Below are 27,913 nucleotides of genomic sequence, written 5' to 3'. Positions count from 1 at the left end.
AGGAGATATATCACATAGCAACATGGAATGTAAGATCTATGACGCAAGGTAAACTGGATGTCGTCAAGCATGAAATGGACAGATTGAACATTGATATCCTGGGTATCAGCGAGCTCGAGTGGACTGGAATGGGAGAATTTAATTCCGGTGACCATTATGTCTTTTATTTTGGGCACGAATCCAGGAAAAGGAATGGGGTCGCTCTCATAGTAAACAGAAGAATGGGCAAAGCAGTGCTAGGGTACAACCCCAAAAACGACCGAATGATTTCACTTCGGATCCAAGGTTACCCTTTCAACGTAACAGTTATCCAAGTCTATGCACCAACCACTACTGCTGAAGAAGCTGCTGTTAAGAGATTTTATGTTGACCTGCAATGCCTTTTAGACCGCACTCCATCATCAGACGTCCTTTTTCTCATAGGAGACTGGAATGCTGAGGTCGGGAGTGAAGAAATATCCGGAATTACAGGAAAGTTCGGTCTTGGTGAGCCAAATGAAGTTGGGCAGAGGCTAGTAGAGTTTTGTCAAGAAAACAACCTGACCATAGCTAATACTCATTTTCAACAGCACGAGAGGCGCCTGTACACATGGACTTCACCAGACGGTCTGCACAGGAATCAGATTGATTATATTCTTTGCCAGCAGAGATGGAGAAGTGCTATACAAGCAGTAAAAACAAGGCCTGGGGCCGATTGTGGCACCGATCATCAGCTGCTTGTTGCCAAATTTAAGCTTCGATTGAGGAAAACGCAGAAAACTAGAAGGCCTTTCAGGTATGATCTGGATCTAATTCCATCCAAATAGGCTGTGGAAGTAGTGAATTGATTTCAAGAATTAGATCTAGAAGGCAGAGAGTCTGAAGAGATGTGGACTGATGTTCGTGATATAATACAAGAAGTTGCTACTAAGGTAGTTCCAAAGCAAAAGAAAAGCAAGAAAGCAAACTGGTTATCTGAAGTTATCTGAAGCAAGCTACAGTTTTTGGATCTGCATTTGACTGTTGAGAAGGGCCATATCTGCTGGGAATACCTACCTAGGGTAGAGAAACCTTTGCTAAAGTTTAAATCGCATCACTCTAAGATAGTAAAAACAGGAATCATGGTATCATCTTTGATTTCTGCTTTATCAGATTGGAAGGCTCAAGGCATCTGGCTACCCGGATGATGTTTTATTGTTGGGATGTAACAAGATAGCCAAAAAGCTTAAAAGTCTAGCCTTGGTACCTTGTGCGGAAAAAGGAAAGGAAAAGAAAAAGTTTGCCGTTCTGCCTCATATACACCACCTGTCACACAATCTTAAAAATATGGCAAAACGATATGGCATAGAGGTTGTTTTTTCTGCACCTAAAAAACTTAAAAGTGTTTGTGCTATTTTGGAAAGAAAAGCTGAGCATCAGAACGAATATGAACCAACATGTGGGGTTAAGCAAGAAACTAAGTATGTGCCGTGTGCTGAAGGTGTCGTCTATAAAATCCCATTATCATGTGGACAAGTGTACATTGGGCAGACGGGGCGGTGCATTAATACACGTTTGAAAGAGCATGCAAATAACTTAGATGCTAACAAATCTACTAATCTCGTTGACCACGTCCGTGACTGCGAATCTTGTTATCCTTCACTGCACTATTCTGATATCCTTTATAAACACCCGGCCTGCTTAACACGCGAGATAATGGAGGCCTACCACATGAGGAAAAAACTTAGGTTGTGTGTTAGTAAGCCATCAATTTATCTACATGAAAGTGAGATTGCGTGCATGCATCCCACGTAGCATCACATGTTTATTCTTTTTTCCATATATTGTGTTCCCTCTTTAATAAACTTTCAGTTGTGAGTCAGCGCTCATCTTGTGTTCCTTTGCTGTCGTGTTCGTCTGTCGCGCTGTTTTTTCATCCATAATCTGATGAGGCTTTGCAAATAACTGAGGAAAGGAGGATGGCAAAAGTTATGGGGGAAAGAGAAAGATACAAGGTTCTCAATGCGGATTTTCAGAAAATAGCAAGAAGAGATAAGAATGCCTTCCTGAACATACAGTGCCAAGCAGTTGAAGACAACAACCAATTGAGGAACACAAGAGCTCTGTATAAGACAATCAAAGATATCAAAGGAAGCTTCTGTGCTAAGCTGGGCGTGATAAAGGACAAACAAGGCAGGGAACTCACTGAAGCCTCAGAGATAAAGAAGAGGTGGCAGGAATACACAGAAGAACTGTACAAGAAGGACCCGGATGTGCAAACCCAACATAAGAGGGTTGTGATTACTGATCTCGAGCCGGGCATCCTGAAGAGTGAAGTTGAATGGGCCTTAGCCAGCCTTGCTAAGAACAAAGCTAGCGGAATTGATGGCATTCCAGCTGAGTTACTTCAAAACCTCAACCATAACGACGCTGTTAACGTTCTGTATACATTATGTCAGAAGATTTGGACAACCTGCAGTGGCCACAGGATTGGAGGAGGTCAGTTTACATCCCCATTCCAAAGAAAGGCAGTGCCAAAGATTGTTCCAACTACCGCACGATCGCACTTATTTCGCATGCTAGCAAGGTGATGTTGAAAATCCTCCGAGGTAGGCTGCAGCAGTATGTGGATCGCGAGCTTCCGGACGTGCAAGCTGGGTTTCACAAGGGCAGAGGAACTAGAGACCAGATTGCCAACCTTCGCTGAATCATGGGAAAAGCAAGAGAGTTCCAGAAACCCATCTACTTCTGCTTTATTGATTATGCGAAAGCGTTTGACTGCGTAGATCACAGCAGAATGTGGCAAGCTCTCCAAGAGATGGGAGTTCCAATTCACCTTATCTGTCTCCTCAGGAACCTGTACGAAGGGCAACAGGCCACAGTCAGAACTCGGCATGGTCTTACTGATTGGTTTACGATTGAGAAAGGAGTGAGACAAGGCTGCATACTGTCGCCCTGCCTATTTAACCTATATGCCGAGTGCATCAAGAGGAAGGCCGGTCTGGACGAGTCTTCAGCTGGAGTGAAGATTGCTGGGAAACGTATCAACAACCTTAGATATGCGAATGATACCACTTTAATGGCAGAAAGTGAAATGGAACTCAAGAGACTTCTGATGCGCGTACAAGAAGAGAGTGAGAAGTTTGGGCTTAAACTGAACATTAAAAAGACAAAAATCATGGCGTCTTGCCCTATCAGGTCCTGGAGCATCAAGGGACAAGAAGTGGAAGCTGTGACCGATTTTCTCTTCTTGGGCTCCAAGATTACCCCGGAAGGAGACTGCAGCCATGAAATTAGGAGACGCCTGCTTCTGGGAAAGAGAGCCATGGTTAGCCTTGACCGCCTAGTAAAGAGCAGAGACATTACACTGCCAACCAAGATCCGTATAACTCGTGCTATGGTCTTTCCAGTTGTGATATATGGATGCGAGAGTTGGACTGTGAAGAAGGCTGACCGCCGAAGAATTGACGCGTTTGAATTTGGTGCTGGCGGAGACTCTTGAGAGTTCCTTGGACGGCCAGAAGATTAAATCAGTTGATATTGTCGACCATAAACCCTGACTGCTCATTGGAGGGTCAAATTCTAAAGTTAAAGCTCAGCTACTTTGGTCATCTGATGAGAAGAGAGGAGTCGCTGAAGAAAGATTTGATGTTGGGAAAGGTTGAGGGTTGCCAGAGAAGGGGTAGGCAGCGAACACGATGGTTAGATGGCGTCCTCGAGGTGCTGCAGATGAAGTTATGTGATGTTAGGAAGATAGTGAGAGACCGGAAAGCATGGCGTGATATGGTCCATAGGGTCACGAAGAGTCGGACACGACTGAACTGAACTGAACATGTGTTACTTTAGGATGTGAAACCCTACATGCCACGGGTAGGGTGTTTTTAGATTTTGTAACCTCTCACCTATGCTATGCAACATTTGGCTAATTGTAGTTCTCAAAGAGTTGTTGAAGATGAAACCAAAGTAGTTCTTGCTATGTTTTCCTGCTTGGATTAATTTGCTAATTGCAGTTCTTTGGAACTTGCATTAATACTGGACAGTTCAAAAAGCAGGCAGTTGAATTAAAGGAATGATGTGGATCATGCATTTCAGTTCTGACAAATGGAAAGTAATGGTCCCTGTAATGTACGCACAGGTGCCCTTTAGACAAATACATAATCAGGTGTGTAATTGTGACACATATCAAGGGTCGACAGAACGGCCACGCGGAGCCAGTGTGGTATTCTTCAGGAAGGCTAAAATAAAATTGTACAACAGCTGCTGTCCAATGCAGAAAATAACTGGTCATTTTGTGTATGATTAACTGACCATGAACAGCATCTTACTCGGGGTATGATGTGATTAATATCTGGTTTAGCATCCCAAAACAACTATGGCTATGAGGGACGCAACAGCTGAGGGCTCCGGTATATACTCGACCACCTGGAGTCCTTTTACATGCACTGACACAGCACGGTGCATGACAGCCTATTGTTTTACCTCTACTGAAATGCCTCTGCTGTGGCTGGAATCAAATCTACTTTCATGGGTTCAGTAGCTAAGCACTCTTAACTACTGAGCCAGCACAACGGGGTTAAGTAACAAAATGCATGCCATTATATTTCCTTCTGGCCTGTGGTTTCCTTCACAGAACTAATGTATACAAGAAAAAGTAAATAGCAAAAAAAAAAAAAAAAAACACGTTTTATTGCACATTATACTCACATATCAGCAAACATTCTCTAGGAAGAAATTTCTCATACTGTTTGCATGGAAACCATGAACATCTTACAAAAACAATGTACTTACTGCACTCCAGTTGTTAATGGGCAAGGTTACCTCTATGCTACTACACTGCACTTCTCACAAAACCACAAGCCCCATCTTCTTTGGCCAATCACTTGTTGAAACTAACGGAGACAGATGTCGCACACCACAGACTGGTCGTCTCTCAACATATCTCTGCATTCGTTGCATTTCAATTTCATGCCTTTCCACTTAGCTTCAACTGTTGCCAACATTACTAATCGCCCATCTTTTGTGAAATATTTTATGCTGTTGAGATCAGCATCCTCATTAACTATGGTCTCGGGCATTCTCGATGCTATCATTTTCCTCACCTGGAAGAACGAAGAAAATGACACGCCTTGAGCAGACAAAAAATTAGGGAGGCATCTAATCTCAACCTGTAAGGGTATGATGCGCCAGCGTTAATGACTCTTCTCTGCGGATCCCATTGTGGATTCCCATTAATTTACATGCCCTTTGTTACAAACCTAATAACTAATTCCTTAATTCATGTCTCCGTTATCTTACACATACTCATTAGCACACGGTCTTAGGCTGCCCTGTTATGTGATAGACAACCTGGCATAAACCTCTGTAAGCCTACATAAACCTCTGTAACCAAACTACAAACATGCCTCCATGGCCTAGGAGTAACCTTTCTTACTCGGAGCTGAAACGTCCCAGAACATATTTCAAAATATAACTTTGTAAGCTCGAGTTAACAGCTCCTGCCATTCATGTGGCCTCGTGACATTTGGTTTGTGGCACTTTTGGTTTGTGCATAGGGTCCATCTGTTAATCATGCTGGTAAACATGCATGAAAAAGACATTTTCGCACAAACATTGGTGGAAAATGGTCAAGCGGTGTGGTGCATTGCAGGTTCTGAAATGTATACATGTATGCATGCAAGGGCGGCATCATCACATACCATGATCAAGAGCTCTGTCAATACCTGCAGTTAGATGGAATTTCAATGCCCATTAAAGGACCACCTCATAAAATGGTTGTTGTTACCACAAGACCTGTTCTAACAGCGTGCTGACACCATTCCACTGAGCGATAGATATATATGTATACCTTATAGATAGCTTATGATTGTGGGTCTCATTTATTTCTACGACTTCCAAGGAGTTCCTGTCGCCAGAAGCCCTACATTTTATGAAAGCAGGACAGGGTGAATATATGCTGCATGAAAGTACCAAGAAGCTTGCATAAAGAAAATTGATAGTGAACTGGCAGGAATTTTGAAACATTGAAATAAACAGCAAACTACACTTTGTCAAACCTGTCATTCGAGGAAAGGAAATCGTGCAGTCATCAAAAACGTATCATGGAGGACATTTTAGGTCATCTTCACAAAAGACACACCCACACTTGACACACAGCTTCATACTTATGAAAGAGGACAAACCAATATGCAACAAGTGTCGAGATAAACTAACAATAAACCATATCTTACTTACTCGCAAGACTCAAGAAAATAAAAAGAAATCATTTTGTACAATTTTGAAACAGATCCCTCTCCATCCCAGCGCATGATCCTAGGAGAGACTGCACTAGTTCAAATCCCCTGCATTTTTGGTTTCCTAAAATGAAGCAATGTTCCTAAACAAGCTAAATCCTAAAGAACGTTTTAGTCATTACGCACAAAATAAATACATTAAACCTTGTTCTTGGTACATGGCAGCATCAGTAGCTTATGCACCATAAAAATCAACACAACGGTTATAAAGCTTTCGGTCTGGTGTGGTCCTTATTCACGTGACAGCGCTGTCATGCGAGTAACGTCCCAGCGATCAGAAAGTGACTTTTCCAAATTCTAGCATAATTTTAAGAACCATGAAGGCGATTCTACAGATCTCTAAAGATGCGCGGGTGTTTGGTTTCAACTGGAGTACTCAACTGTTTTATCAGCGTCCGCCTGCTTTGTTTCTTGAAGACAGCCTGGAGTGACGAGTGTTAAAGATACAATTTTGAACATTTAGCATGTTTCTGAAGGCGTTGCTTTCCATTACGGGGCCCACAAAAAGCAGCTGAATGTCAAACGCCGCCTAGGTTGGCTTTCTAGCAAGACAGCAATGTAGCGTGGAAAATCGCTCCGCCGGTCCAGCGCTGGCCGCGGATTTGAAAGGCGAACTGTTCGAATTTAAAGCTACGGAACACACCTGAAACACCGAGTTGTGAATATTACGAAAATACGTCCTCTCTTCGATCATTGTTACGTCCGCAGTTGAGAATTTATGAGCCTCAGGTTAGGCCAGCCGTGGGAACACAGATGCATGTTTGTAGCAGCGATCGCTTGCATGACACCCTCTGCAAAATTCCAAGTCAGCTTCCGAAACGAAATGTGCAGTGCACAATTTCTAGCACGTACCAAAATCCGGCTACGCGTGCATATCTCCCGCTCGTTTCAAAGCTGAGGCCGTTCTGTCGGGTCACGCTAACCTCGAGCATGTATGTTTGCAAAATTCAACGACGAGAAAAAGATGCAGGCTGAGCACTTGTCTGGTCTTCCCCTAAGGTAGTAGTAGTAATGCACTTTATTTACCACTCAAATTAAGCGTCCAACAGGTCGGCTGCCTGTCGTACCAAGGCTAGTACCAAAGAGCGTTTCTGTATGTAGGGAAGTGGTTTATTCGCGCTTCCGGCTTTCCGGTTGTGCACTCATGTATTGTGGTGCAGCGGGTCTTCGCCTCGAGGAGTCTATGTGCAGCTCGCCGCTGTAGCAGCGTAGGCTTCAAGTAGATTCGGCGTGCCTTTTGCCATGGCTCTGAAGGAGAATCTAAAGGAAGGATTTAACTAGAAACATCCTATTTCATCTGTCTGCATGTGAGGAATGAGCATATGACCAAATGTTTTGCATGGCGAGGTGTGTGTTGCGCCGGCGCTCGATCTTCGGAGGTCGATGCGGGATCTTAGACAGCGTAAATGCTAGAAATAGCTCGCTTGCATTACAGGCAGATCAAGGTGATAGTTTAGTGCGAAGCGAAAGCTGCTAGTGAATGTGCGTATCTCGATGCCAGCTGATGCAGTACGTCGCATCGCCTGTAGCTGTGTGCGTGACAAGCGATGCTTGCCATACACAATCCTAAGTGAAGACTGTGATGTATGTTAGAATGGGCGAACTCTTCGTAGCATCTCATCAGAGTCGCGGCTAGCTAATATCATAGCGTAGCAAGCAGAATTCAGACATTCGACATACATATAGCCATGAGCCTACATATCGACGTCCGCCGTATCTTTACGAAAATCGAATGGGTATGTTGGACGTATCTTCAGACACTTCGTTTGCAAAAAAGAAAAGGGCACCCTGCCACACATTTTGGCAGAATGCACAAAACTCAAGATCCCCCCTCCTCCCCTTCCCGCCAATACCCCCAATACCCAACCCTTTATGCGATGGGAGATCTTGTTATCCAGCCCCGCCCTATCGATTCAGCTCGCACATATGGGTCGTAACTAGGGAACCACCCTGTCTGGTGCCTGCCGGCACCACAAAATTATTTCGGGCATAATAAATGTTGATTCCTCCTCCTCCTCGTGCGGCGCATTCAGATTGCCTTTTGGAACTCGCTGACACGAGAGAATCGGTCGTCGGCGCGCGCAACAACAGCAAGAAACTAAGTCGCAAATAAACGACATTTTGGGTGGGCAGCTGCGCTACTTATCGCCGCTCGAGCAGCTATCCAACGACACCATGGACTCTCTCGAAACATAGATAATGGCCAGGGGCAGCAGCGCTTCCGCGAAATCGGAGAGTCGGAATTTGGAAGCATTATTGTTAGCACACTAGAGAAATGTTTTTGTACAAGGACATGTACAAGGAAAAAAGAAAAAGTAAACGCCAGGGTGGCCACGAGCCACGACACTCTCGGGAAACAGCGCAGTCCCAAGGACTCGATCATCCAAAACAGGACCGAAACAGGACGAGGTCACATATTTCATATGTACAGCTTTTGTGAAAATTTAATTAGCGTCCATCCTGCACTTATCCAGGATGTACCTCGTCCTAAACGTTCGCAAGTAACCCCGAGGGTAAACTCTGAAGCGCTATGAGTAGGTCACACATGCTGAAGACCGAATTCAAGGGTTGCAGATACGTCTAAGTAATGCGAGAACCCGGTAGACCCGCTGCAGAACCACATGCGACTTTCCGGATTCATGGAACGGCTGATGTCACCGTTGTTTGAAGCTTTTTTTCCGGGATAAAGGGAAATGTAATCCCACGAACAACGTTCATTGCTGCGCTCTTTTCGCGTACCTCGGCTCGAACAGCGCTAAGCAGATCATGTCCCAACCTAAGTGCCATTTTCACGCAGCTATCGAGTACGACAATTACAGGCCCGATTTGCGATGCATGCGAAAGTGACATGAATGTGGCACACGAGCAACTGTAACACGACGAAAGAACCCTTTCGGAGCAGTACTGGCAGGAGTTTGTCTGAAACGTGTACCGCAAAAATGGCTGCCACCGGCATATTTAGGCGCCATGTGGACTCAGTGCATACCTGTAGACCATTTGCAGGCAGACCGTGTCCTGCAAAAATGAATTCCACATCAACTCTAGGGCTCCCTACGAGGCGATACATTAAAATTACGAATTGTACATGATTTTTTTTTCTAGTTTTCGCGTGAATGGGTGGGGGGCACCTCATCCGATTTTCTGTAACCTCAGTCAGGATGGGTTCAGATTTTCTTCTGCTGCCAGTTTCAGTCCCTCGCTCGAACGGCCTGAAGTTCTAGCGCTATGCCTTCAGGGCAGAGTCCTGTGGCAGTTTCACCTGGCTCCATCGAAGGGGAGTCTAGTGATTTGAGCACTGGCGAAAAATAAAGAGGGAAAGAGAGAAAGTGGCTGGTTGCCTGTTTTGCAAATTCTTTTATACAAAGGGGAAAAATCATTATTTTTCTCCATTTCCGGTTTTCGAAAACATGTTAGTAGTTGTTACAATTAATACTCACTGCGAAACTGTCGAATCAATAGAGGAAGACATCTTCCGATTACACCACTGACAAGAACAAAAAATGGTTGCCTGCTTTTTATTCATACAGTCCTTATACTTCCAAGCTCGGTGGGTCTCAGACCTCTCTTAAATATTACTGGAGGGGTCTCATACCCCTCGAGACCTCCCTGAATATAAGCCCTGCCTACCACGAGACTATGAGCATCACCTAACTTCAACTCGCTCACACATTTCAATTTCCCGCTCTTCACCAGTTGGGGAAGCCTAGGAAAAAGCGGTGTTTCCACACCAAGCCAAAGTTGTGGCTGTAGGAAGAAGGAAAAGAAAATGCACGGGCCTGCTACTGGCTCTGTAGCTGAGCCGCCTCCACTGCCTCGTGCAGACAGAAGAGAAAACAGAGAAGAAAGAAAAAGAAGAGTGAGAGAAAGACGCGCGCCGCAACAGCTGTCGTCCATCACCGAAGCGGTGGCGGGTGCAATAACGGCCTACAACAGATAAAAATTCGGTGGCGGGCTAGCCCCCGCCGCAAGCGGCGGTGACCTACCTGTCCCAGCCCCATCAGGGCCAGGATCAGCCACCCTCCCGTTCTCAGCTCACCAAGCCAAAGTGACTTTTAACGGAGGCTCTACTGGTTCTACCGTGTGAACCACGTGACCTTACCATTTTTTTATTTGCTTTTCAGCGTGCAGCGTCAGCTTTTTTCTTCCAAACCCGTCGCAGCATCTCGTTATCTCATCTAGGCGAAGGGGTAGGGAGAAATACCACTTGGACTATTCTGGCCGAGGCCGTGACCACGGCATGGGCAATTTTCTCACCTGAAGCGCTATAATGTATCTCGTGGGGAAAAAAAAAAGGGTTGTGTTTTTTTGTTTGTTTGTGTGTGTAGTATGAAGACCCAAGTCGTGACTCGCGACGACATATATGTCGTCGTGGGCTGCACGTTGCGGTACTGGGCGCTTGTTTTTCTTTCATTTCCGAGCATGCATTTAATTGGTGGCCGGAGTTAAACGCAAAGTAAATCATGTTCGCGTGCCACATAGAATGTGAATGTTATTAGGCATTTGGAATCAGTCGTGCTGTTGCTTCCCTCACCATCGTCGCAATTTCTTCAAAACACGTCGCCACATCTCATCTAGGCAAAGGAAAAATTACCTTTTAAATTTTTGTTTTTATTTGCTTTTGAGCACGCAGTGCAATCTTCAGAGTTGTACTACACGTTTAAAAAGAATTACTTTTTTTAATGTGGATACTTGGGTGAGTTGGTGTTCCATTTTTGATCCGCCATGCCCGTGTGTGTTTTGTTTCTATCCCCTTGTAATATCTGCAGCCGTTGCACTGCATCAAGGACTTGTTTTTTACGTCAAAACTCGTCACGACAACTCATCTAGGCTAAAGGAGAGGGAGGAATGCCACTTGGGCCATTGCAGCCGTGACAGTGGCAGCGGCAGTTTCACAGCCGGTGTACACATCCGCAATCAACGCAAGGAAAATAGGAGAAATAAACTTTTATTTTCCAACAGAAATGGTGCACAGCTAGTTGCACATGTCCACATGACAAGAAAATGTAAGCACATCGAACATGAATTTGACACGGTGACTTCATTTGGACAAACTGTTCATCCAGAAATTGCAGCAAAAATCCATCAGCGTGCGAGAGAAGGCACATCAGTGCAGGAAGTAAGGAAGTGCCTGAGGTAAGATGTGATGTTTGCAGTAGTAGTATAGTAGTATAAAACTTTATTCCGCAAAATGGGAAGGGGTTCAGGGGTAGGGGTCTTGAGCTGCAGGTGGTGTTCCTAGGTACAGAATCCCATTGGTTCTTGCTGCCTCTTTGGCCCGCTCGAGCAGCGCTAGCTGATCTTGCGGGTCGGAGCTGGGCAGAAGCCCCTCCCACTGCTCGACTGACTGGTTTGTAATTTTGGGTTCTATGGAGCACGCCCGACAGCGCCATGTGGAGTAGTAGAGGGTGGCTATCTCTCCGCACAACACGCATTCTGGAGTGTATTGCGTAGGCCAAATCTTACTGTACAGTGTTTACTGTACAGTGTTCTGCAACTTTATCGGAACCGTCTTGGAAAATTTTCCCACCGGTCGAGACGGGCAAATTTTCCAAAACGGTTCTAATAAAGTTGCAGAACACTGTATATGTAGCGACTTGGATATGAGTTAGTTTGTAGCAGTTTCCAGGTAGTTGCTTGATGTCTTGTGAGTGTCTTGTGGGGAAGCGGGTATTTCTGGCTCCCTAACTTCCAAAACATGGTGAGCTCTCCGCAGCTGTTCGGAGTAGTGTTGGTTTCCCCCTTGTCGTCGCTCGCTCGGCTTGTGAAACCTCGAACTATCACGTCAGCTTTCAGGTTTCCCTCCACTCCTCCGTGCCCAGGTGCCCATACCACATTCTGTTCGTTTTTGAGTTTTGTCACCTCCCTGAGGGTGCCAGCCTGCCTGCTTATCCTTCCCCTTGGGAAGCTTCTGCATGCGGCCTGTGAGTCTGTTACTATTGTATAGCTCTTGTTCTCTGTTTGCTTCCGTGATGGCTAAAGCTATTGCCACCTCCTCCGCCATATTGGATTCACCGCGCTAACACATTGAACGACAGAAAAGACAAACACCACGGAGAGCCATGTTTATATCCCGGTCCTAATTGACATGTTGGATATTTCTTTTCCTTGGTTGTTAACTACGGCTACGACCACCGCTTTCCTGTCTCTGTATATGGAAGCATCCACGTAGAGGATGTTCGATTTCTTTGCCAGGCTTCAGCCTAGAGCTCTTGCCCTAGCCTCTCTCCTCCCTGTATTGTGTAGGGGGCTCATGCTTTTTGGTATAGGGCTGACCACAAACGTTTCTCCAATCTTTTGTGGTATGTCAGCCAAATTTTCAATCTCTCTTATTGCGTCTCGGTGGCCAAGTACCGTTAGTATGTGCCTTCCTACATCTTGGATTGTGCTAGCCAGACTTTCTGAAAGAATGTGGCCACTTCGCTGTGTTCGTTATAGGTTTTGAATACTCCTCGTTCCATGAGCTTTTGTGTCGATGCTCTGAGGGGGAGTCCTAGCACGATCTTATATGCTTTCCTAAATTGGGCGTCAATTTGATTAATTTCCTCTTGGTTTAGCTTGTGGTACGGCAAGCTGTACGTCAGTCATGCTATCACCAAGGCAGTGACTATCCTGATTGCGTCGGCCTCCTTTAGCCAGTTTCTTTTATTCGTTATCCTGCGAATCATTCCGCATATTTGGTTCGTTCTTTTGGTTAATGTTTTGATCGTGTGGTCTCTTTTCCCGCAGTTTTGGAGCCACATACCTAGGACTCGGAGTTTGTCCATTTCCTTTATTGGTTATCCGTTTAATAATAGCGTTATCTTTTCAGGTTTAAATCTCCTTGAGTGTATTCGGATAAATTCCGAATTCTCCTTTGAGCACTCCATGCCGCTGTTTCTTGCGAAATCCACAATGCGTTCTGCCGCCTCCTGCAAGTTTTGTTCTTTCTCTCCGGTGGAACCCTTTAGTGGTCCATACCGTGATATCGTCCCGCGTATATGGTGTGAACTACGTCCCGGATCTTGCCTAGTTTTTCCGCCAGTGAGATCATGGCGATGTTGAATAGTAATGGGGATATGATTGACCCTTGCGGCGTTCCCTTGTTTGGTGTGTTTTTCCGTTGAGACAGGATATTGCCAATATCTATAGTAGCAGTTCTGTCCGTGAAGAAGGCTTTTAAATGTTTTTGCCCCACTTAGTTCCTGAAAGCACCTCGAGGTTAGCCTTGTGACTGATGTTGTCGAAAGCACCCGTCAAGTCAATGGCCACGACTATACTCTCGCTGTAGCTCGAGATTTGGTCCAAAATGTCGTTTTAATTGTAAAAGGACATCCTGCATTGATAGCATTGTCCTAAAGCCAAACATGGTGTTGGGCAGATAGTCATTGTCCTCTAAGAAGCTATATAGCCAGGTGTGAACAACTCTTTCCAAGAGCTTTCCTAAGCACGAGGTTAGTGATATGGGTCTTATATTGTCCAAACTAGGTGTCTTGCCAGGCTTGGGTATCGTGATTATCTCCGCATGTTTCCATGCCTCCAGAACTGTGCCCAGTCCCCAGTGCTTATTTATGAATTTTGTGAGTTCTTTCAGGTGTCCAGTTCCGAGGTTCCTGATAATAGCGTTGCTGATTTGGTCCTCGTCCGGCGCAGTGTTTCTTGTGGATGATCTGGCCGCTGCATAAACCTCCTCCCATGTGATTGGGGCGTCGAGTTTAATGTTTTGTTCCCCGGTGTACTCCGTCGCACATGGGGCGAAGTGGTTCGCTCTTATGTATCGATTCCAGAGTTTAGCTATTAGTTCCTCTTCGGTTCCTTCGAACCCATGTGTGATTCATTCCATTGTTTTCCCGAGCTCTCTTTTGGAGTTTGTCGGGTTTATGAGGCGTCTCAGCAGGGCCCACGTTTTTGCGCTTCCTAATTTTCCGTTGATTGAGTTACACATGTGCCCCCGATTATTGCTGAGGAGTTGAGCGGCGTATTTCTGAATTTCCTATTTCAGAGGCTAAACTCACAGCCACAGAAGAAGAAAATAGGAAACTTAGGCTTGAAAACGCGAGCCTTAGAAAACAAAAAGAAGCAAATAACGAGACAAGGCAAATGCAGAACATGACACCACCCGTGACACAACCAACACCCTGTGATGTTTGCAGAAAAAGAAAAACCTGATATCACCTGCCGAACATTCTATCCGACAAATAAAGATATAGTAAATCACATTCATTATGCACTTAAAAAACAAAGGTCAAGTAACATTGATCAAGATGTGGAAGCAATGGTTGAGGCTCCTCAGAGCCGTAGCATAGTCGTGACAATGTCGAGTTCCGACCATACCACAAAAGAGTTAATTCCGAAACTGAAGAAGGAAATGATTATAAGTTGGAGGCAGTTGCAAAGGAATATGAGCAGGCCTTATTATTTTGCTACCAGTCGTGTTTTATCAAGGATTTGCTTTTAAAATATGGGCAGAGTGCTTTTTGTTTAGATGCCACCAACAAGATGACAGACTATACGCTGCCTCTTCTTTATATAGTAGTGAAAAGTTCCGTTCGAGACTGCACCTTGCATAGCAGAGGCACTTTCTGTCTTTAAGCGTTGGTTCCCAGAGCTAAAGCCCTAGTACTGGATGGTGGACTGTTGCTCGTTCTTGTGGTGTGTTTATTTCGGCGCAGTTTTTTACAGTACAAATATGAACCAACTAGCCCAAGAAACGGTATTAATGCTCAGGAGAAATTAGAGCAATTGAAAAAATTTTCCCAAACAGTGCAGTGATGCTTAGCGAGTTCCACAGGGAACAGGCGTTTGACCAGTAGCTAAGGAAAACGGAGAGTGGAGTAGCTGATCGTGAGGGTGCACTCTCTATTCAGGAAGCTGGCTCATGCTATGTCCCAGGAGAAATATGACGATGCATTAAAACAGCTGATGAATTCTGACCATTGGAAAAACACTAAACAAGGAGTTATATGTCTTGTCAATGGTTGCCAATGGTTGCCACTAGCAGACAAATGGACCATGTTCAACAGAACAAAATTCTCAGTTGTGATAACCAACAATGGCGCTGAATCAGAGAGCAAATTGTTGGAAGAACATTATTTGAAATCCAGGAATGGCAAACAATTCTTATCATTCCTAATACGGACATTAACTAGCCAGTTTTTGCCTGAGCGAAAGACCTAATTCAACCAGGAACCGATGAGGAGGTCCTCAAAGTACCGGAGGTATCATGATACCGTACCCATTTACCTACACAATAGACCTTCACAAGTCATAAAGCACTTCATGCAAAGGTTGGACACTGCCCTGCAGTACACCCAAACTGATGTACATAACTCACCCGAAAATGGTGTGTTTAAAAACAGCTCCAGTACACCTCAGTATCACACTGTAAACTTTAACACACCAACCTGCACAGTTTTCTAACTGATTGAAGGCTGGGGCTTTGAGAGGCTTCCTAAGCATTACACCAGCAATGTTCAACTGAGCATTGAAACGGGTTCAGAAGAGTGGAATGAGGTGCCACCAGTTCTCTCCACCTAAAATATCAAGCAGAATTCAACTCGGTATTCTTCGAAAACCTTAAAAACAGGGGCTCGGAGCCTTGAGAGCAAGGCTACAAAATGTGACCAACAGGCTGAGAATCATGGCTGAATACTGGAGTGACCAGGAAGCACTTGATGCTGCTTATGAGCATGCTTCAGCAGCACTCAATGCACTATCACAGGGGACAGTGTCCACCAGTGGTCTCCTAGTCAGGGAATCCCCAATAAAAGGGTGTTCTGGCCAGACAAAAAGACAAAAACCCACTCGGCCACGCCTAGAAAAATTAAAGTGCAGCACAGCTAGGCTTACAGAATCCTGGAAGACATATGGAAGAGTGAGGAAGAAGGTAGGTAAATGCACTGAGAAAACACATAGAAGTACACGATATACAGATTAGAAGAGTAAATCAGCACTAGAATGCCCCTCCAAAAATGTGCTATTTCTTTCATTTCATTTTGTACCTTGAAGCTCCCCTGAGGTGGCATTTCATAAAGGATAGCGTAATAAGAAGTTAAAAGCAAAGCTCAAGATTAGCAGCAACACTTTTACAGAATGTACAGGGTGATCCGCGTGAACATGCAAGTTAGTTAACTATAATGCAAGTACAATGCGACCGCACTCAAAGTGCCAGTGCATCTGTCCTGGCCGTGCATAAAAGTCAATTGGCACATGATGCAAAGCACTCCATCCAGATCATCCTGCACGCACACCACTTTGCTTTGATGTGCGGCCATGTTAAAAACATGAGCGCTCTAAAGTGTGCGAGGTTACAGCTGTGATGTGACGGACAGTTTTGGTTCAGTTAGGTGCCATATCCTACGAAAAAATAGTATTAAAAATATCATGATGAGGGCACGCTGACATGAAGGAAGACTGTACCAGTTATATTCACGCTGTGCTATGATCGCTGTATTTTATAGACTGTCTTCTGCCTGACAAGTGCGTAAAAACTAGGAAGAGATGCCAAATTCTGTGTAAGCCCATCTGATCCACTGTGCCGTGTTTTCGAAATTATATGCTTTCGACCACTGATATGCGGTCAGCAATGAAATACTTCAATACTTAAAAGATGCGTTCTACGTCCAACCCGACAAGAAACGGCAAGAGATCAGTCGGGTGCGCCTTGTTTCATCTATCTGTGTGTAACGAATCGGCATGCCGCAACATACTGCAAATCCAACTGGGGTGCTCGGAGCACGGCATTTCTCACGGTGTTCGCTTGTCACTACTGACCTCGTTGAAATATATAGCAGCGACCTGAAATAGCTGCAAGGTTCACACAAGCGGCAGTATTTTATTTGTTTGCGATTAAACTACTGCACATGGGTAGCTGTTGCGAAGCAATGAACACAAGGTCGGCATCAAAATGAAAGAGAACACAATTTCTCACACGCTCACCGTTTCGCTAGATTCCAAGGGACACGAAAGCAGCCAAATCGTGACGACAGAGAGAAGCAACATAACGACCGATCCTAAATGTGTATGCCCACTCCGATGTCTAGACATGATACTCGAATTCAACTCAAGCTACCGGCCACCAATTAAATGCATGCTCGGAAATGAAAAAAAAAAAAAAAAAAAAAAAAAAAAAAAAAAAAGCAGTACCGCCACGTACAGCCATGGTAGCCCTACAACACACACCACGGCTAGAGCACTATACCACGGCCGGTCTCGAGGGAGAGAGCAGACCGGCCGTGCACACACACACACACCGCACGCAAAAACAGTACCTTTTTTTTTTCTCTCTTTTTTTTTCGGAAGAAACTGCCCATGCAGCGTTTATGCTCCATCTCTGGAGGAGTGGGAGGCAGTGCTGCGCTGCTCGTACCCGGCCATCCAAGCTCGGGTCACTGAGTGGGCCGAAGAGATCGCCGACAGGACGCAACTGGCGGCCATCTGGCGCGGTCAGCAAGAAAACTAAACCACTTAAAGCCGATGAAATAAATGTTTTCCCATCCATCCATGGCCTCGGCCAGAATTGCCAGAATGGTCCAAGCAGGTCTAAGTGTGTGGTATTTCGTATTTCTCCCTACCCCTTCGCCTAGACGAGATGGTGCGACGAAGATTGAAGAAAAAAAATTCATTCATTCATTCATTCATTCATTCATTCATTCATTCATTCATTCATGAGTATGACCTGCCTTTTTTTTCTTTTTTTTTTGAGGTCTTTCTTGTTTAGACAGATTAATAAAGTAATGGCGGTAATATCAAGATCGTAATATGCCTCAGAAGAAAAAAAAAAAAACTTTTTAAAATACAACGTTATCAACAAGATGACGCTGCGCGCTCAAAAGCAAATAAAAACAAATAAAAGAAATTGTAAGGTCACGTAGTTCGCCCAAGGTAGGTTCGCATAGAACCTCCGTTGCCTCCGTTAAGAATCTCCCTGGTCTCCCCAAGCCAAACGGAGTACCAAACCACCAAACCAAACGACCCAAACCCAAACCACTAAACGATCAAACGCAGTCGGCCTAAGGTCGGCCTTCCGTTACACCAACGTTGGTTGACACGGAAGCGACGCCTACGAAAATATTTGTTCGTCTGGCAGGCTGCCCCTTCTGGCCGTAAGCAGATCATAGTTCTCCAGCGAAGTTGCAAGACCTATTTAATTAATTTCCAGTGGAGCGCCGTAAAATGCCTGTGATTGTCACGCAACAAACGACAAACGTTTCTTCGTCCGGTGGGAATGAGAGGCTGGCGTTGTGCGCTTTCAACTTCGGCTACCTGAAAACACCGGATGGCTGGATCAAAATAGCTCAAGTGGTAAGTGAAGAGTGATCTCTAAATGCTTATAAAAATACTTATAAGGGGTTCATAAAAATGTTGAGAGTCTAGTCAGCGTGAAGTAATGCGCTGTAGTGTTTGGGTACAGCACGGACAAACGTTTGGCGTTCTTTCGTACGGGCGTGAAACAGCGAACTGGCCTTCAACTCGTAACTTATTGTACAGAATCACAACTCAAATCACGTCTCTCCGCTGAAGTCGCTTTGTAATGTGCGTGTGTGAAATTTCCACGCACTGACTGGCGCGCGTTGCGTACTGTGTACGTATGACACCTGTCGAGTTTCGTGCGGCGGCGCTCTAACAGGTGTTGCTTTGAATTATTCGCAACAACTGAATTAAAAGGCACATGACCGTTAAGGCGGCAAATTAGATCTATAGTGCTCGTTTTAGGTCATACGGACGCTGATCGACCCCTTTGGAGCGATAGTGAAAGCATTTCTCCTGCATCTGCAAAAATGGGCGGGGCTTGCCCAGTGGCATCGAATATGCATATTTCGTCATACCAACTTCTGTTCGTCTCATTTTCGCTGACTGGCTATGTTGTTAAATTATTTTGATACAGTTATGACGGCGTGTCAACTTGCTTATTGTACGAAACGCCCGAAATCAGTTGTCGTTGCAATGTGTTGTCGTTATACGGTAAGATATGTGCTACGATTGATAAGATACAGTATGTTCGGTTAGCAATACAACTGCAGACCTACGCTCACTGAGAGGTTACATGAAATGAACGATACTGCGCCAGGGAAAGCTACCAAGCGGACCTCAGATGGCCATAGATAACGTACGACGGACGTCCTTTTTCGGAGGTTCGGACGTCCGACGGAATTGCGGCTATGTTCAACATACGTACTGCGGACATCCGTCGGACTATCGTTTATGGCACTCTCGGTGCGTGTCAGGGGCGTACAGACTTCAACATGTAGGCTAACAGGAACGAGTCTTAGAGCAGCTGTGAGGAGGTAACTTATGTTAGTGTAACTGATAATATGCAAGCCACAACAACAGAATAAAGATAGAAATTTAACATGCGGCTAAAGCCCAACGTGGAAGCATCGCTCGTTGCAGTAATTGTGAAGTTTTCATGCTTCTACAAGAGTTAAAAGCAAAGTTGTTTGTTTACCCACAGTGCTATATGCGACATTACAATAGCAAGGCTTACAGTTACACGAAACAAAAAAGGAAAGCTGACAACCTAAGCTCCTGATATATTGCCAGGAGTATACAGTATGAGTGTTAAATAGTTAGTGAAATATGGTTGCATAATTTTGGTAATCAGCTGTGCAGGCATGCCACGGATTTCTCAGCTACGCACCACAAATTAGAAAAAAATTATGGTCACTGTGGATGCTGCTAGCTGTTCACAAGAAACACTGTAAAGGCAGAGGCAGATTTAAGGGCGGGAGGGTAGTGAGGGCCACCTGAACTCTCCCTGACCAAGGACGGCCTGTAATTTGGCCCTATGTAATATTGGGGACAAAAGTCTGTGGACCACGCAAACTGCAATCAAAGCGCGTAACTTTCACATCGATCAGGAGTCTCGGACCATACTGCTCGATGTGAAAGTTGAACTTTAATTCTTTCATACATGCTAGAAAAATAAGGTGCTAATTCGTTTACATTGCAATTCTAGTCCAAAATCTCCAGACATACAGTCCAGAGACTTTTGCCCCATAGTGCAAGCCATCACTTCGGTAAGAGATTAGTAACAAGAAGTGTATAAAGGACATTAGTGCTGTGCCACAGCCATAGCTATAAAAATGGTATTGACATTCAGGGCCTAGGGCATTACAAATGCAAGAGTTAGTGTCTGCTGAACCTCATTTGAAACAAAAAAAAAGGGGGGGGGGGGCAATATAAAGCTACCTCAACAGATAGTATATTACATGTTTTTTGTGATATATATATTATTTATTAATGACATTGTCACAGGTCTTTCAGTCAATGTGAAGCTGTACGTGGATGATGTATTTTGTACAAAGAGGTGTCCTCAGTTGATGACTAAGTGTGTCTAAATAATGATTTCGCGAAAATGATTGCATGGTGAAATGAATGGCAGATGTGTGTTAATTTTGAAAAAAAAAAAAAAAAAAACAGTTTTTATGAAAATTACACATAAGAAAAGGCCTCATCACTTTGTGTACGGCACTAGCAACATGTCATTGATGGAGGTAATAGAGTATGAATATTTGGGCCTACGGATTACTAACAACCTTTCCTGGACAAAACACATAGATACTGTTGTAGCAAATTCAATGCGCAAACTCTGTTTTTTTTTTTTTTTTTGAGGCGTTCATTGAAGTCTGCCCCCTCCAGTGTTCGTCTATTAGCATACAATTCCCTCATCCGGCCACTCTTAGAATATGCCGTAACTATCTGGGACCCTTTCACATTAACCAACATTCATAAACTAGAGCGAATACAGCACAAGGTAGTTAGGTTTTTGTTTAACTCGTACGGCCGTGCATCTGTCAGTGAGCTCGTGAAACTTAGCAGATTACCCCCAGTTAGCAGAATCGTGTCTGTCGATTAAAGTTTTTGTTTCAGCTCATAAAACGTCACTATAATATTAATACTTCTAATTATTTTGTTTACTCCTCAGGTTATAAAACGAGACAAAGGCACGATCTGACAATAACTCCCTTGAATGCGCGAAATAACTGCTTTAAATATTCCTTTTTTCCTAGGACAATTACTGAGTGGAACGAGCTTAACAGCGAGACTGTTACTCAGAATAGTGTATTATTATTTGAAAAGTGCCTGTAGATGTTATGAATTTTATGAATTTGAAGTTGTGTTTATATGCTTGTATTTCATTTTTTCCCCACCCTGCTATGATCTGTACTGGATCGCAGTATCTATAAATAAAAAAAAAAAATAAAAGGTATCACACAGTTTTGTGGAAGATTTGGGAGCCCTTTGCTGCTTTCTTGCAGGATTGTACAAAAAATACCCCATTTTCAGAAAGGCATGTAACAAAGTTATATGTATAGAAATTAAAATGGTTAAGGGAATGAAAACAACACATATGGTGATGCTACCATGTTTCTAAGTGTAAAGTCTACCACTCCAAGTCATAAGTATGTGTACACCTGTGCACATCAACTAGACAGAAACAATGCAGAGTAAACTAATAATTCACTGTTTGGTAACACTATTATAAGGTGATAAGGCTACAGTTATTAGTACCATTTTGCCTTTAAACTACAATACCATACTTGCTGCAAATTTAAAATCCCAAGGTTCATGTCTGTCCCACCCACAGCAATGGAACACACATCTGACTCAAGTCTTAGAGAAAGAGCAAGCTAGGCTATTACAGATGCACCCTTGGTTATGTTTGTCTGACATTTCTGAAGGTGAAGAATCTGACTTGACAGTAGTATGTATATGAATAAGGATCCCATGACACTGAATGGATCTGCTTTTCTGGAGTCGTTTTTCTTTGCTGGCAACATGTGAGGTGCGCTATCATTTATCCAACTTGGCCTAGCTTCATGCTATGAATAACAGAGCTATAGCATGTACAAAGTCGTCCACTCTTGGGTTGAACACGCGAGCGCGTGACATGTGCTTTTCAAGATGCCATTGCATCCATCGCAGCCGCACACCGTAGCGAAGAGGCAGACAGCATGAAGTAGCAGCCTGTAGTCCCTCTATGCACAAGCCACTTTCTCTCGATGCACGGCTGCGCACTACAGCAGATGTGAAGCGCCAGCTCCTGGTCCCTCTACGCTTTGCCTCAATGTGTATCTGTGCAATGTAGTAAAGAGGCCACCGACATAATCAGGAACTCATGGTGCCTTTACACATAAGCCATTGTGCTTCGATGCGCGGCTGCACACCATACCAAATATACAGACGATGTCACACGCCAGCTCCTGGTCCCTCTATACATAAACCACTTTGCTTCGATGCGCGTCTGCACACCGGAGCGAAGAGGCAGATGACGTGAAGCTGCAGCTTCTGGTCCCTCTATGCACAAGCCATTTGGCCTTGATGCATGGCTGTGCACTGTAGTAAAGAGGCAGAGGACGTTAAGCAGCAGCTTCTGATCCCTCTACACATAAGCCATATTGCCTTAATGCGCATCTGCACATCGTAGCAATCAGACAGAAGTGACCCAGCAGCTCCTGGTCCCTTTATGCATAAGCCACTTTGCCTCGATGCACGTCTGCGCACCGGAGCAAAAAGGCAGATGACGTGAAGCTGCAGCTCCTGGTCCCTTTACGCACAAGCCACTCAGCCTTGATGCACGGCTGCGACGGATGCAATGGCATTTCGCAAAGCGCATGCTACACATTCACATATTGAAGTTAAGAGTGGACAACCATGTAAACTTAAAGTACTAGCAAGGGGCAATGCCAAAAAGTAATATGGCGGACAATGTGAAAAAAATTTGCTTTATAAGGATTGTTTAAGCCAGTGCTACCTCCTACATGTAAACAAGCTAGAAACATTACTGTGCAAGGGAAGTCCTGTGTATTTAAAATCTTATGATGCTCAACATACTTCAACACTGACAATCATGATTCAGTATTAATAATAAAGATAATGATACGATACTCACTTTTAGCCATGCCAAAGAAATGGGAATGCAAAGGGATGTTGCTTTTCTTTTTTTTTTTTTTTTCACCATGGATGACAGTGACAGTTTAGTCAATGGAACTTCTACCCACATGCTCACAGTGCTGCTTCATGTTGGCCTGCGAAATTGGCTATTGCAAATGGCATCTGAAACAATTTAATGAAGCCACATGTTAGTCTTCAGTGAGAACAGCATTGCCATACAGAAGCAGAACACAAACACTTTCACAACACAGTAGAAATACCAACTGCACTGCTGTTTGTAGGATGTCTTGGCACAGGTCTTTGCTGTAGCAAGCCAAATGATAGCCTTCAATAAGAAAAGCATTTTCATACAGAAACAGAACACAAACACTTTCACAGCACACTAAAAGTATCATTTGCAAAACTGCTTGTAAGACGACCAGGTACAGGCTTTTGCTATAGCCCACATCATGTGTCCAGCGGCTATCAGAAACCTTGCATGTGAACATGATGCCATAGATTCAATTTGTGGCTACCAATGTTTAACAAGCAGAGCTTGCAATGTGAGACATAAGCTCAGTATCTTGCACTATAAGGTGCTGCATGGCTCTATTGTAGCTTTGGCATTATCTCTCTGTCACTAATGCAGTGCAGTTCCGAGGAGCCTCTGAATATATGTAGGGACACAGCAATAACATTTTTGTTTTCATCTTCTGCTTAGCTCACATGTTTTTCTTTAGAGCCTGTGGCTTGCATGATCTGCCAGTATGCCTATTTCGAATAACAGAAGGCACTGCAGTCACCAAAGCTCACAGCCCAACTGTTTCACGGCGGCAGTATGTCAAATTTGTGCCAGAACAGCACAGAACAATGGGTCAAGAAAAAGAAAAGCGCCGATTAAAAAAAAAAATTTTTTTTTTGTCTTTTGTCTCCTTCTTGTCCCGTTGTTCTGTACTGTTCAGTCACATATGCATAACCAACATGCTCAATGTGCTGTCCTGGTTTTCCAAAGCTGAAGGAGAGCACTAAGCCTGCAGTTATTTTGCAGCTACTGCACAGTGCATACAGCCATTCCTTTTATAAACTGTATAAACTGTAGTCGCCGTAAAGCTGAAGAGAGAAAGGTCAGCGGCTGGCCATTAAAAAATGGCAGTGGCTTAGCTCTGGTTAAGCCTAGTAAATTGCATTAGCAATGGCTACATGGCTACGCTCGTGTGTTCGCTTGTGGTGTTGTTTGTGTGGTTCGATAATTTGGCTATAGAGTAACACATGACACACAATGGTTACGACTGTTCTTCCGGCAATTCTTCAACGCGCTGTCCTCGCTTGGTGGCATTGCGGCGTTTCTGAGGAGTCATGTATTCATCAGTAGCCGACGAGGTGGAAGCACTCGGAGAGCTAGAATGCAGTGTCGCCGAGCTTCATCTTGTGCACAACGCTTAGCACGATGTTCTTCACATTCTTCCACTGTCTCTTGTGCACGTTGTCACTTCCTTGCCGCAGCTTGTCGCTGACACCTCTCTTTAGCAGCCTGCATAGCAAAGCAAACACGGCAAGGCCGAAGCAGCGGCGAACCATCTGTTCGGCACCGCTGCAGCACGCGGCACGCCGACGGTGCCGCCTTCTGGTGGAGCTCTGCTGCAGCGGTTGCTGTTCAAGGTTAAACACAGCATCCGTCCGGGGATACATGACTGCTCCAAACCTGGGGCAGTATTTCTATCGCAATAAAAACAACTCTCGTGATGTTTCCATAAGTCTAGGCATGTCGCACGGTAGGCTCGAGTGCAAAAGTTGCGAAAGCAAAAGTTGCAAGTGCGAAAGCAATACTGCTAGCACTTTTCTGCCGTCGGTGGAGGTCGTTCCTTCGCTCCGGCGCACCACGTGACAGCGTGACGTCACGACCAGAGGAGAGCAGGGGCCCCAACTCGTCTCTTCGGCCGTAGTCATTCCTTCGCTCGGCGCGGCGGCTACCACGTGACGGCCTCCTCGGCCCGCCGCCTGAGGGCGCTCGCTAGGAGAGGATAAACGGGATGCCGCAGGCACGCTCCGCTTAGCCATGTATGAGGAGTCGTACAAGGCGTCGCTGGAGCGACGTGCTGCGCGGAAACGCCAGCGCCGTGCCGAGGAGACAGATGAAGAAAGGCAAGAGCGGTTGGCTAAGCAACGCGCCTATGCCGCAGAATGGCGAGCCCGGCGGCGTTTTACAAGTTCAGTGAGCGAGAGTAGTTTCACGGACTCTCTGAATGCCGGAGAATCGTCTATGAGTAGTGCAGAGCGAGAGTACTACCCAATGGGGTAGCAGTCTAGACTTGGTGATGTATAGACATTCGGACGACTATGTAATTACCAGTGTTCAGACCAAGAGTCACTACTTTACGGACCACCAAAGCGTGTTCATTGGAATAAACAAACAGTAGAAATCATGTTGTTTCCAGAGTAAATCCTTTAGTTGCACAAAAGGCGAAGCCATGCCAAACCACCAGCAGAGCCAAGCGCAGCCAGGGAGGTATTGCTTTCGCAATCACTCAGGCTTAACCAGAGCTAAGCCACAGCTAAATTTTATACCTTAGCACACTGTGCATGGCTTAGAAATTAACTCCTGATTTAAGCTCAGGCAGGCACTCCTCTGTCAAAGACAGGGAATTTGCGCGGCTTACTGGCGTGGCATCCAGCGATGCCGAAAACGGCAGCCCTCAGACATGGCACTGCACTTTAGTTAGCCGGAGCGGAGCCATCCTTTTCTACCACTCGAACACTCGACTGCTGTACAGAGCTGTTTCCTTACCGCTCCCATAGGGGAGTTGCGCTGCCCAGGGGGCGCCACGAAATGGTGCTAAAAAGTGCCCTCTAGGTACCTGCTGGGTAGTACAAATCCCCGGCGTCTGCATCCAAATGCAGTCAGTATGGATCCACCGTTTTAATTTGTGTTATGTACGAATTGAAAAGAATTTAAAGCGCTGAAAAGGCTTTCACAGTTGTCACGACGTGAAAAAGGCAATAAATAAACCAATTGGCCTTTTGCATTTTCCTGTGCTGCCACCTCGTGCACAACGCCGCAACCAAACTGGCGGGATACTGTGCAACACGGACACGTTCCTCCACATGCTGAGCCCTGCTGTGGAGCTTGTTTTCTTGGCGCACATATTTTGGTTCTGTCGACGATGGCGTGTCCTGGGCAGCACCTGATACCTGGCGGGTATCTAGGGCTAAGCGATGGCTGGGTGTCATGCCCAAGGAATGCAGCAAAGCCCACTGACGAACAAAATCAGCAGTACCTCCAGTCGTCCGGCATGTGATGCGATCGCCAGTTGAGCAAGGGCCACCGCTTCAAAGATGAGGGCTACATACGAAACGAAATGTTTCGAAACATTCGTATCAATGGGATGTAAGGCAAAAAAAAAAACAAAGACCAATGCATCCAGAATCAGGAGTTAGTTTCATGCCACTATTCCGGGCTTTTTTTCACTGAAATTTGAAGTAACCAGAACATCTGCATTAGTGAAGTGTGCTTAGCTCTTTTCTTTTTTTTTTTTCGGGCTTCAGTTGGGCCCACCCACATTGAGGACTGGGCAAGTAGTTAAGAATTTCTTTGGGCTCCGCCCAGGCCAATAATTACGACCCATGCAGTGCTCTAATTAGCAGTGTAAATGAAAGAAACTGAGCAGTCTGTAATAGTTGTGTACTTCTATCCCACTTTATATGTACTTCATCCCACTTTTGTGAAGTTCCTACGAGACTGCAGAATGTACAAATAAATAAAAATGCCAAGTTGAAGTGACTGAACCATGCCATGCTTCTGTACATTATGCTAATGTCTTAGACAATGACTTGATAACCCTGAGATGCACTGCTATGACTACTTCTTGATGCAGAAGCAGCGACAACATATGTGAGAAAAGAAAGTTTAGCAACTCTGCTGCAACCACATATCTGGCATTTTCTGAAACAGCCTTCTGGCTCTTCTCAGTCCGCATGTGACACTAAATGTCCATCAAATAATGCAGCAACACCAGTAACCCATCAAGTTTCAATGCATTATGAGCAAATGGTAATCAAACTTAATGTGGATAGTCCAATGCTACATGGAATTTCAATGAACACTCTCAAAGGTAACCAACGTGGTGGTGCTAGGGGACAGCCATCAAAATCTGAGGTCTGACTTTGATAACGGTCTTGCAGCAACTCAAGTTCATAAAAAAAAAAAACAGAGACCAAGGAAACAATATTCGACACCTAGAAACAAGCTTCAAATAATGGCAGGTTGATGACAGAAAAGTTTCTTCCATGTTTTTGTTTTAAGTGAAATGTTTGCTACATTCCATAGCTTTTCGACGTGTGCTCAAGCATTGTTCTGGCAGGTGGTAGCTGGCCGCTGACTCCTCTGGTTGCTTTTGTTTCGCTGTTCGGTTAGTCGCACGTTGAAAACGGCTCTTAGCATTCGTCCGCTTGGCCTCGTTGCTCGAAAAGTTGAATATCGTCGGGATGAAATCAGGGTGCCGCGGTGACATGGAGGGCTTTCCTGCTCATTAATAAAAGGTTTCATTGCAGCTTGCACAAATATTTAACCTCGGTACCTAGTTCGCACCTGTTACAAAGTGGTTCCCGCACAGTCTTGATGCGCTCGACGGCTCCCAAGGGCGCCCTTGATCGCCCTGCCGACGAACAGCTTTTATCCAAGCTTCGCATCGAAGACGGTCTTGTGAAGCACTTGGAAATCGAAAAAAGCTGAGGCCGCTTCCCTTTAAACATTGTGTATCGCATCCAAACGCTACACAAGTAGTCGACATCGTCAGGAGCGTCGCACTATCCAACAA

At 44.9% G+C, this 27,913-nt stretch overlaps 1 protein-coding gene and 2 long non-coding RNA genes across 3 annotated transcripts in view; 1 reads left to right on the top strand and 2 right to left on the bottom strand.

Annotated features, from left to right (window-relative positions):
* Nucleotides 1-17,314, bottom strand: part of LOC146204583 (uncharacterized) — a 49,720-nt gene extending 32,406 nt beyond the window's left edge. The window contains exon 1 of the long non-coding RNA XR_014703967.1: nt 17,163-17,314. This is a non-coding gene — a long non-coding RNA (uncharacterized LOC146204583). The remainder of the gene's footprint in view (nt 1-17,162) is intronic.
* A 756-nt stretch (nt 17,315-18,070) lies between these two features.
* The window catches only part of LOC146204581 (uncharacterized), a 43,262-nt gene continuing 33,419 nt past the window's right edge, over nt 18,071-27,913 (top strand). The window contains exon 1 of the mRNA XM_084589259.1: nt 18,071-18,527. Coding sequence (XP_084445385.1) covers nt 18,399-18,527 — 129 coding nt within the window. The 5' untranslated portion in view covers nt 18,071-18,398. The remainder of the gene's footprint in view (nt 18,528-27,913) is intronic.
* The window catches only part of LOC146204580 (uncharacterized), a 45,267-nt gene continuing 40,231 nt past the window's right edge, over nt 22,878-27,913 (bottom strand). Inside the window, exon 4 of the long non-coding RNA XR_014703969.1 lies at nt 22,878-23,282. This is a non-coding gene — a long non-coding RNA (uncharacterized LOC146204580). The remainder of the gene's footprint in view (nt 23,283-27,913) is intronic.

The sequence above is a fragment of the Amblyomma maculatum genome, chromosome 1, assembly GCF_055883805.1.
Source record: "Amblyomma maculatum isolate TAMU_Amacu chromosome 1, ASM5588380v1, whole genome shotgun sequence".
NCBI lineage: Eukaryota > Metazoa > Arthropoda > Arachnida > Ixodida > Ixodidae > Amblyomma > Amblyomma maculatum.
Note: the sequence above shows the minus strand (reverse complement) of the source record. Positions and strands in the feature narration are given on the sequence as shown.